The 11,742-nt window shown below is 43.2% G+C and overlaps 1 protein-coding gene across 1 annotated transcript in view; it reads right to left on the minus strand.

Moving 5' to 3' along the window:
* Positions 1 to 10,773, minus strand: part of OVCH1 (ovochymase 1) — a 60,565-nt gene extending 49,792 nt beyond the window's left edge. Inside the window, exons 1-7 of the mRNA XM_030549263.1 lie at positions 10,685 to 10,773; positions 8,408 to 8,441; positions 7,956 to 8,078; positions 6,132 to 6,156; positions 3,930 to 3,992; positions 2,239 to 2,357; positions 1,080 to 1,177 (exon numbers count right to left, since the gene is read on the minus strand). Coding sequence (XP_030405123.1) covers positions 1,080 to 1,177; positions 2,239 to 2,357; positions 3,930 to 3,992; positions 6,132 to 6,156; positions 7,956 to 8,078; positions 8,408 to 8,441; positions 10,685 to 10,773 — 551 coding nt within the window. The remainder of the gene's footprint in view (positions 1 to 1,079; positions 1,178 to 2,238; positions 2,358 to 3,929; positions 3,993 to 6,131; positions 6,157 to 7,955; positions 8,079 to 8,407; positions 8,442 to 10,684) is intronic.
* Between the last annotated feature and the right edge of the window lie 969 nt (positions 10,774 to 11,742).

Below are 11,742 nucleotides of genomic sequence, written 5' to 3' on the forward strand. Positions count from 1 at the left end.
GAATGTTTTAAAGTGCGGCAGAGAAGTACAGCAGACAACAGTTAATTACATAGGTGCTTTCCCTTGCAGTGCAGCATTTATCTCCCTCCTATTTTGCGTGGATTTAGTGCTCCTGAAAGGTACCAGTCCTGGAGAGTGAAATCCCCCATTTAGTCACAGATCAGGTGCAGTGATAAATTGCCCTGTTGGATCGATTGCTGCCCGCCGATCTGGTGGGTAGTGTAGACAAGCCCTCAGTAAAAGCTCCTTCTTTGGACAGAGTATGTTCACTCAAAGTACAAGACTCAGCTAGCAAAGTCAGAGTCCTAGCCATTGTGAGCTCTACTACCATTTAATCCATGTAGAGAATGGTGAAGGTTTTAAGTTGCCATCTGAGAACCACCAGTAATCAGGTGAAATATTCTGAGCACCAAGGAGTGGGCAGCTAGGGTTTTGGGAGGGGTGAAGAGCAGGGCTTAATTTGTATGTAATGAAAGAGGCGCCAGGGCTCAAACAATTTTTAAAATTTTCATAACAGGTTTGATGAGCCCAGAGGTGCTGGGACTATGAACTGCCCTTGCAAGCCCCAGCACAAATTAAGCCATGGAGAAAAGCCATTAAGATCTATAGCTCCTGAAGTAGCTTGCAGAATGAAACAGTCGGAAAAACCCAGTGGATTGGACCAGTAGTTCTCAAACTTTTGTACTGGTGATCACTTTCTCATAGCAAGCCTCTGAGTGAGACACCCTCCCTTAAGTATATAAAAAAAGTTTTTAATTTGTAACACTATTATAAATGCTGGAGGCAAAGCAGGATTTGGGGTGGAGGCTGACAGCTCGGGACCCCCCCATGTCATAGCCCTGCAATCCTCTGAGGGGTTGCAACCCTCAGTTTGAGAACCCCTGGATTAGACGCTATTGCTCCACAAAGAGAACATGAGTGTAGCACAGCACAGCCCTACTTCAGATATTCTAATGCCATTTTCTTCTCCAGCTGGGAAGCAGCACATACTAACAGTATGGAGCTTTCCTTACTAATAGACAAGGGCTTTAACAAAGTAACTTAAAGGCTAAAGACAAAAACAGCATTCTCTAACTTACGGCTCAAGGGTGAATACGCAGTGAGCTGCAGTTACAACCACATCTTCTTGTATTAAACTGCCACCACAGAAGTGGAAACGACCCAACTTGAGAGATACCTTTACAAAAAGAAAGTCATACACATTTAAGGTGAAGCTTGTTATACTGCCCTCCAAAAGAACATCTGAAATCTCACAAAGATCTGAGGAAGTTCTCCACCCTGCCCTAGATCATAACAGATGGCAGTGCTCAAAAAAAAAAAAAAAGAGGTTTTGAATGTACTCATTTCTAGACAAGAATTTCCAGATGACTGGTGTCCAGAGAAATGTTGTCTAAATTGTGGACTCATCCTTGATAGCTATCCCTAATTTCACAGATATTTGGGAAGAGCTGAAGGAGCAGAGTGTAGACCGAAACTCGGAATTCTCTGAAATGGAGAAGTGCTTAGAAGGAGAATTTTGTCCTTCCTGCTTACTGTTATGTATCACCAGAAATTGTTTCATGGGGTGAAGATAGGACTATAGTAACAGGAAGCAGTAATGTTACATCCACTGACAGTGTCAAAAATTGCTAATTTGCTTTGAAATGAAAGTCTGGAAGCAGTGACCCAATCCTTTTATTACATGAATTTAAGTTTACAGAGTGAGGACATTTCTGTGAAGTGAGACTTCCCTGACTTTGCCAACAGAAGAACCAATTAGGCAAGAATTCCTCCACCACAAATACAGCTAATCCAGCATTTTGAGCTACTATGAAGAAGCAACAGATGAACTTTAGGACTCTTACAGCCAACAGAAGGCCAGTATGCAATACTGTTAATAAAATGTTTCCTTATATGGACGGGACAATTTTTGTATGTTAGAGGCATAACAGTTTGGAATTTATTCCCTGAAGGTCAGACGTAACCTCAGAGTTATCAGTGATAGGGATAAAATCCCTCAAACTAATTCACCCCACAGATTACTTCCAAATCCTTTGTGAAAGCCATATGCCAAAACTGTAAGCAACTTGTACTTCAGTAACTTCAGGGATTAAGGGAGAAAAGGGATTTTAAATTAAGATACAGGTTAAGAAAGGGCATTTGGCTCCTTACTGAATGGAGACATCTCAGTTATTGTCTATGCCATGAAAAAAAAAAATCACCTCTCCCTCAAGAAGTTACTGTATTTGTGTCACAGACCTGCCAGGGTTGCCCCCCAGCCACTGAATTTCTGCCTCCAACAATTCTAGAAAAGAATCCAGACAGCAGGAAACTTTTCTGGTTCTCCAAGTCAACGGGACGAACTCCACATTTTAATCCTACGCCAGACAGAAAGGAAAATGTTATGCATTGAAACAACATTGATACGTATGAGTGTACAGCCTCAGGAGTCTCAGTAGGACATAACGCTGATTTTGTAATCAGCCTCTAACAGAATCCCTAGTGGCCAATACTGGGAATTGCATGTTTAAGTATTGGATTACAAAGCCTTAAACCAGTGGTTCTCAACTGGGGGTACACACACCCCTGGGGATACATCAGCCTAACTAGATATTTGCCTAGATTTACAACAGGCTACACTAGCAAAGTCAGTACAAACTATAATTTCATATCCATAATGACTTGTTTGTACTCCTGTATGTACAATTCACTGAAATATAAGTACAATATTTATATTCCAATTGATTTATTGTATAATTATATGGCAAGAATGAGAAAGTAAGACTTTCAGTAACAGTGTGCGGTGACACTTGTATTTTTATGTCTGATTTTGCAAGCAAGTAGTTTTTACGTGAGGTGAAACTTGGGGGTACACAAGACAAATCGGGAGGAGGTACAGTAGTCTGGAAAGGTTGAGAACCACTGCCTTCAACAGTAGAACCTCAGAGTTATGAACACCAGAGTTACAAACTGACCACTCAACCACACACCTCATTTGGAACTGGAAGTATGCAATCAGGCAGCAGCAGAGGCCAAAAAAGCAAATAGAGTAGAGTAATGTGTTAAATATAAACTACTTTTTAAAAAAAGGAAAGCAACACTCCTCTTCTGCATAGTAAAGTTTCAAAGCTGTATTAAGTCAATGTTCAGTTGTAAACTTTTGAAAGAAAAACCATAACGTTTTGTTCCAAGCTACAGACATTTCAGAGTTGTAAACAACCTCCATTCCCGAGGTGTTCGTAACTCTGAGGCTCTACTGTACTAAGTTTGACTTCCAAAATGAAGTGAACTCAGGTGGAGAATATATAGAGTACACAGGAATGGTGCGTCTAGAGAATAAATCAGAACGAGAGAGAGACTGAAGTCAATTTGTCTTAAGTGTGATGGTGCTTAATAGTTAATTCAGCTGCCATCAAATGTATCAAAGCTATTCATTCACTCAGCAGCTGAAGAAAGAATAGAGACGATAAAACTATTACTGATCAAATGTTATTGGCACTTATAAAGTTACCTAAAAAGTGCTATGAGATACAGTGCTGGCCTGTTTAATCTATTTTTTCAGTACCCAAGAGGGCTCTGCAATATTAAATATTTAATTGAGTATTTACTACTTTCAAGTTTAAAAAGCCCCTTGTGCAATACACAAAGGGGCCAGCTAGAGTCAGTTATGAAAGATCCTCTCTCTCTGACTGAACTGAACAGGCTCAGCATGCAATCTTTTGCTTCAGGTTGACAAGCAGTCCAAAGAGACATACATTTCCTGAATCCATTTGAGAAGTGATTGTACCTTTGAAACTTGAGACACAAACAGAGGGAAAATATGATTGTGCCCAGTTGTGTCTGGTTTGCTTTTAGGTACTGTAATAAGCCAGAACATTCAAAATAAATCTGTTGCAATCTCATTTATGTTTTCTGGGGTGAAAAAAATCACCCAGCAGAAAATAACGTACTTGTTTCACAGACCTGGCAGAAGACATGCTGGGGCCTGAAGAAACCCCTCTTCACTTTATCCACTGCAGAAAGTTATTAATCACAGTTAACAGTATACACAAGTGACTGTAAAGATCTGAGACACAAAGAAAAGAGCTACTGTATGGTAACTCCTCATACCAGGGTCCTGTATCCCCAGGCTGGATGGTTCAGAGACAGATAGATCTTCAGCATTCTTGCTCCTCCCCTGATGGGACAACAGCAATTTTTCTGCACCACTCAGCTGGTCTGTTCCTACACCTAAGAGGGCTGTAAGCAGTACCCCATTAGTTCAAGGCCAACACACTTCCCACAGGAACACCTGAGAGGTGGAATTTCCCCCCCACCACCAGAAATGAAACACACGCAAAGTGAAACCTAGAAGTACTGGATAGTTGTTCAGTTCTACCCTAGACAGAATGCCAGGTTGCCACAGCTTTGTGCTTATATATACACACCTTAAAGGCTGGATTCTGATCTCATTTACACTAGCATATGCCTGAAGTAACTCCTTGGAAGTCATTCCCAATTAATACTGGTCCAGTAGAGACCAGAATCTAGTTACTAAATGTCATTGGCTCTTTCACAAGCAGCTGCTATAGAACAGGTTCTATACTCCTTTAGCCCTAACGCTGCTCTGCAATGTGGATGAATGTCATTCATTGGCAACCCCATATTTATCTCGGTTCCACACAAACCTGAAGGGGTTTTATTTGCTCATTCTTTGTTTTGGCTAATCGGCATCAGAAACGAAGGATCACACGATGGAGGTTTTAGAAAGCTTTGTATGAGTTCAAACCAAATTAAAGCCCCATATTTCCTTATCTATTACTTTCGTGGTGAGCCATATAGAGAACTTGTCCTGTGGAATTGAGACTAGGATGGTAAATAGTTGGGAAACAGCATCTCTCCAGAAGAAGCTTCCATTCCCACAGAACTCTTATGTCAATGTTTTCTACAGAAAAACAAGCTGGAGTCCCACCCAGACCATAGCGAATATTTTCTTTTTGCTTTTAAACTGAATTTTGTTACCAGAGTCACCAGAAAAATGTTTTCCTCTCCCTTCCACCACTAGTCTAAAGGTCCTGAATGACCCCAGAAAGCTCAGAAAGAGGCAGCAGCATTCAAAGCCTTCTCATTGGGGTAAATCCCTCTTCTTTATAACTAGGCCCATGCTTGGTGGGTTGGATGTATAGATAAGACACTCCTGGATGCATATGCCTAAGGACACTATTGTCTCAGCAACATGTCAGGACTGTTGTAAGCAGTGGAAAATAAACAGGCTTTCATGGGAGATGACCATTGATCTAGGTGGAGAGAGAGACCATGCTCACGAGGGAGGAATAGCACGCACCATAACAGAGTGGAAGGAACAGCAGAGAACTAGCCATGCTAGACAGTCTCACAGCTAATTACATCATTTCCAGCCAGGATTTTTATTGTTAAGCTTGGCAGAATTAGATGATATTTTCTGTTGAAATCATTAAAAAAAGTTTATTTTTAAGCATTTTTAATTTTTATCTATTTAAATTTTTCAGTTTCCCAAAATTATCAGGGAAGTCAGATAATTATTTGAGGACAGGAGACAAGATTCAAAAAAACTAAAGCTTTATGACCATTAAAAACACACATTGGCATTGTCCCATGTCAAAATATACAAAGTAAATATCAAATCAAGCTCAATTCTCAAACAGCATTTTTCTTATTTTGCCTATCCGTAAACTTAAGTTGATGAAAAATATTTCCATCATTTGTGTGTGTACAGTGAAACCAACATCTAATCCTTCCAAGCTTATTTATTGTGATCTTCACATGAAAAACATCTGTAAGTTTCTCTGAGGGTCATGGGGGTCCCTTGTACAATGCTACATTCCTGACATCCTCTGCTCTGATGAATTTACTGTGCTTCCAACATGCACCATTTTACCCCTCTCCCCTGCAAGCATTTCTGGGAAGAAGAGTCCCTTATAATCTAGTGAAGGTCTTGTGGGGGGGGGGGGGCGTCAAGGCATATATTCATTAGTATGTTAACTAATAAAGGAGGATACGTAGAAAGGCTTTATGAACACAAACAATATCAGCTGAAGAACATTGCTCTGAGCCCCAGCTTGTACAGAGCTTTCTTAGGTCACCAGTTTAAGTTTAGTGGATTCAGCCTATTTATCATCATTTGTACGCATTACAGTTTAGCGTGACTGGGGATCTCTCCTGGAGAAAGAAGAAAAATGAACAGGTGTTGTAGCAGACAAGTAGTACAGGGAAGGGGTAACAGCTGCTCCTATTCAAGTTACAGCAGTTTATATAATTGATCATGCAAAACGTCTCTAGTTCAGCAATTCTCAAACTGTGGGTCGGGACACCAAAGTGGGTCACAGCTCCATTTTAATGGAGTCTCCAGGGCTGGCTTACAGTTGCTGGGGTGAAAGCTGAAACCCAAGCCCCACCCCTCAGGGAGAAAGCCTGAGGGCTTCAGCCCTGGGTGGTAGGGCTCAGGTTACAGGCCCCCTGCCTGGGGCTGAAGCCTTTGGGGCTTGGGCCCTACCACCCAGGACAGCAGGGCACAGGCAAGCTCAGGACTTGGTCTCCCCTCCTGGGGTCATGTAGTAATTTCTGTTGTCAGAAGGAGGTCGCGGTGTAATGAAGTTTGAAAACCCCTGAACTAGTTAACCATTGCACATGGAGATCAGGGACTGTTGTGGTTGAGATGCCAAGACAACACACAGTATATAGACTACTCCTATTACACTTAACTACATTTTATCATGGATATCAGCCACCAAGAGACAAAATTATAAGGGGCAGGGAAAAGGGAACAATTGTGAAGCAAATCACCCAGAGGGAATTTTTATGTGGTGTCTGCTTCCTGGTCTGACATTTGGTAGCACAAACTACGCTTTGACCAAGTTTCTCACTTCATTTGGAACTTGGCTCACAAGTTATAAAGTCACATGGCACAACCCTGTGTTCTGAGGCATAAATTGGTCCATCCAGAGGGGATAGAGATTCTTGCCTGTTCTCTAGACTGAGAAAGTAACTCTCTCAAATCCTTCAGCTCCCTTCCAGCCTTATGCAGGGGCTCAATGAGAACTCTAGCCCAGCCTCCCAGGCAGAGCTCTGCCTGACCCAGCACCAATGCTTCTTACAGGCTCTGCTTTCATGCCCTTGAGCTGGAACAAGGAGGAACTCACTTACCACATTGAGCAGAGAGAAAAACAAACAGGAGGGATTGCACAGATGCTCCCATGGCCATATGAAAGTACACCAAAGTCAAACTGTCACCCCCATCCAGCAAAGGGAGGGGAGGGGAGAAGGGGTTAGAAAAAGAGACTCTAACACAACTAGCCTCTACACTGCTTTGCTTTTCATTGCCCCCCTATAAAAAGTCCAAACCTTCCCACAGCTGTAGCTCCACTGCCAGGATTGCTTAATAGATAAGGGGCTGAATAAGCCTCAGCAGGTGGAGTCACAGCACTGCAAACCAGCCACCTATAGAGCGGGTCCCAATCAATTTCTACCTAGACTCCACCCCCCTCTCTCAGGCCTGCACCATTTCTCCCTCTCTGTTAGGCCTCCTGGGGAGCCCTATTAAATAGGTGACCCCATTAGCAGTAGCAGAATATTCCTGCAGGATCTATGCCCTCTACAGAGATTGCACCGTAAGCAGTAGCGATTGCTTTCTGCATCTGTCCCCCTCTTTCTCCCTGTCATTATCACCCCCAGGCTCTAGCCTTCCTGTTTTGAAATATGCCCATTCTTTACCTTTTCATGCTAAGTAGCTGACTGAGAAAGAATTTAGCTCCCAGGACTCCAGTAACCCTGTGCCCTAATCCTGTTATGACACTAGTCACCATTCGCTTGGTGGGAAGGGGTGTGGGGCAGAGTGGGGGTGTTGCCTCCTTTACTCACAGCTACCTGGGAAGTATGAAGGCATCGGGGTGGCTTTAGCCTGCCCTTCTGGGAGAACAGGAAATGATCTTTTTGAAAACTAACCTTTTTACACAACTTACCTGTTCAGGACACAAATTAAGAGCTCCAAGGGCAGTTTTTGAATTCCAGCTCTGAGGATGGTGTTGAACAGCTTTCAGCTGAGAATCATTAAGGGCTGTATAAAGGTGGGCATAACTATCCACCTTTTACAGGGGAAACAGAGGCATGCAGTGTAGGGACTATTCTTGTTATGTGTTTGTACAGCATCCAGCCTGACACACACCTTGGTCATCTGGGTGCTACTGCTGTAGAAACACCATCATCCCCAGATCCTCAAAGGTAATTAGGCTCCTAACTCCAATTGCAGAGTCTGGGAGGCTGTCATCAGAGTCTCATCTTCACCTCAGCTGTCCTTCGCTGTACCCATCGTCCACTGGTTTAAATTGGACTGAAGGCGGAGGATGGTGTCCAATATCGTGTTAATCAGGATTGCCAGGTAGCCTCGCAAGGCTGCCTGTCTCTAGACATTTACCTCCTTCCACGTGAGTCTGGGAGGAGGTGGATGCCTAGAGAAGCAGCAAGCAAAGAAAACAGAAGCAAACACTTTCAACCCCTCACCTCCTCTCCACCTCGTGAAGCACAGTAGCACTATGGGCCTAATCTGCATCAAGCTTCAGTCTAAACAGTTTCATTTCAATCACAGAGTCAAAAAGCTTAAAGCCAGACAGGACCACTAGCTCATCTACTCTGACCTCCTATATAGCACAGGCCAACAATACCACCTAGCACCCAAAAGGAGACCAAAGTATTACAGCCCTACAGGAGATGAGACCATGTTGTGTTACAGGCAGAGAATAGGAGGGACCAAGGTGCACCAGTGCCCAAGGTCCCTGCAATGGCAGGGAAATGATTAAGTGAGATGTACCCAGATAATCCTGGCAAGTGACTCACACCCACATGCAGCAGAGGGAGGTGAAAATACCCCAAGGTTCCTGCCAATCTGACCTGAGGGGAAATTCCTTTCCAACCCCCTCTATGACTTTCAGTTAGACCCTGAGCATGTGAGTAAGAACCAACCAGCCAAGCACCTGAGAAAGAGAGAGAATGCTTGGTACCATCTCGGATCTCTGGCCCTCCTCACATTGTCTCATCTCCAACCATGGCCATCCCTGTGGTGTCAGAGGAAGGAGATTTTTAAAAAACCCTTCCAGAATACTCAGGGGGAAAATCTCTTTCTTTCCATGGATGGTGTTTGGCTGAAACTCTGAAGTGTGGGTTACAGAACATAATAGTGAGCCACAGGGGTATTGAGCCCTGCCCCCTAGCATCAGATACACCATCATTAGACAACTGTACTCATAAATTTTTCCAGCTTGCTCTTAAAACTGAGTTGTTTACTCCCAGAATGCCTACTGGGAGGCTGTTTCAGACCCTCAGCCTTAGAAACCTTTGTCTAATGTCCATCCTGGATTTGTTCATGGCCAGCTTAGATCCATTTGTTCTCATTTGGCCCTTACCTTAAATAGCTCTTCACCGTCCCTGGTATTTATCACCCTAATTTATTGATATCCACTCTCAGCCTGCTTTTTGCTAGACTAAACAAGCCAAGCTCTTCCAGTCTCCTCTCAGAAGACAGGCCCTCCATTCCTCTGATCATTATAATAGCTCTTCTCTGCATCTGCTCCAGTTTAAATTCATCGTTGAACATGGGTGACCAGAACTGTACACAGGATGCCAGACAAGGTGTTATCAGTACCTTGCGCAATGGCATTAATGCTTCACTACTGGAAATGCCTCGCTCTGACACATCCTAGGATCGTATTGACCTTTTTCACAGCCGCATCGCATAGGTAGCCCAGAATCATCCTGTGATCATTCCATACCCCTAGTTCTCTCTCCTCCTCCTGTCACTGCCAACTGGTGAATCCTCAGCTTGGAAATTCTTATTATTTACCCCAATAGACTTTGAACTATTGCATTTCATCCCATTTCTGTCACTCCAGTCTTCAAGGCCAGCCAGCTCCAGTGTAATGTTCTGCTTCTCCTCTGTTTTGATGATGCCTCCCCAACTTAATATCATCAACAAATTTCCTTAGCACCCCCCTACTTGTTGTGCCAAGGTCATTAATTAAAACGTGGAGTAAGATTGGTTCCAAGACTGATCACTAAGGAACTCCACTAGTAACCTCCCTCCACTCTGATAAGTTAATGGAGCTATGTCAATTTACATCTGCTAAAGATCTGGCCCTATAATTTTACATGGGTGTCTGTCTGTCGTTATTGTGCAGAGGCGAGAGGGTAACAAAAAGCCAACTCAGCTTCCATAGCATTGTCTATGAAAGTCAGTGAATGCTGGAAACAATCAGACTGGGGCAAACTAGACTGTTTAAGTTAGAAGAACCTGTGATAAGGGCTATTCAAGGCCCCTGACACAATCATTGGCTGGCATAACAAATAAGCTGAACTGTTCGAGAAATGGGAAGAAATGTTTAGAGTTAAAGTCAGCAAAATGTAACTTGATTGGTTCCTTTTAATGGGCTGAGATTGTCCCCTCCCATCTTTGACACTGTTTGTCCAGCAACAAAGAGTCCTGTGGCTCCTTATAGACTAACAAATGTATTGGAGCATAAGCTTTCGTGGGTGAATATCCACTTCATCAGATGCATGCCAGGTGTCACTAAATGGGATGTTTGAGCTGGAAGAGGCAAGCTTTACCATAAAGGCTGCACATGCATGGTCTCCTGGAACACAAGGATTCACCATGACACCCTTGGGTCTTCATTATTCTGATCCTGAAAGGCATCCTTACCAGATCAGGCCAGCAAGAGGGAACCAGCTAATATCACCACCTCCATCGGCTGCAGCTAAATTCTGAACAACGTCCAGGATGTGAGCCATAGGTCATAAGCCTTCCTCCATGTTGTTTTCTTTCGAGAACTTATTTCTTCTCTTGCCTATCTCAGTTCTTTTGTCTTCTGTCTAAGAAGAGTCTGGCTTACCTGGCCAAGACAACCTTTGAAGGTCTGCTGTGAACTGTAACCAGAAAGGCATTCAAGGTAATGCCTTAAACAGCCCAATGCTGATAAAAGTCTGCCAGGTCTGCTGCGCTGATACGATTGTGTGCTGGGCCTGTGTGTCTCCAGCAGTGATGCTGCAAGTGAAAGCACAGGACACAGACTTTCTAATTTTGCTATTCTTTTCCCTCCCCTTGTGTGCGTTTGCCTCATTTTGGCTTAAAGAAAATAGGATACAATGACCACATCAGCTCCAGGCCAGCGCAACTAACTTTTTCCTCTTTCGTCTCCATATAAAGCAAGGTAATACATGAAGTGTACATTAAAGGACACCTTTAATACCATCTAAAAACCTGTTAAACCGGGGGCGGGGAGGGGGGGGCTGTTCCCCTGCAAAGACACTACATGACTAAAGGGAATAGGAGATAGTGTTAAAATGAATGCCTTACTTAATACATTTCAAATGCTTTAAATCTATTTTTGAGTATTTAATAAAAAGGTTAATAGATTTGGAATGGTGGCTGTTACAATCGAAGTAAGCCAGTGATAACATAAAAGCCAGACCACACTAAACCATTTAATGGTTGTAACAGTGAACAGGTGGTTTATTAACATCTTGTCCCTGGTTGTACCAGAGATAACCCATATGTCAGCACCACGGTGACACTGACACCCCCATCTCCCCAGACTTGATGGTGTCAGAAAATTGATTCAGTTTCCCTCCTGGGCCATTTTCAGATTTATAGTTCCTAATTCATTTCAGTTTGCGGGATTTACAATGCTGTTTCACTTGCATGTTTCCTTATTTGAAAATCCCATCTTGTCACCCTTCTGTGTAACTGCAGATTAAAAA

This window comes from Gopherus evgoodei, chromosome 1 (genome assembly GCF_007399415.2).
Source record: "Gopherus evgoodei ecotype Sinaloan lineage chromosome 1, rGopEvg1_v1.p, whole genome shotgun sequence".
Taxonomy (NCBI): domain Eukaryota; kingdom Metazoa; phylum Chordata; order Testudines; family Testudinidae; genus Gopherus; species Gopherus evgoodei.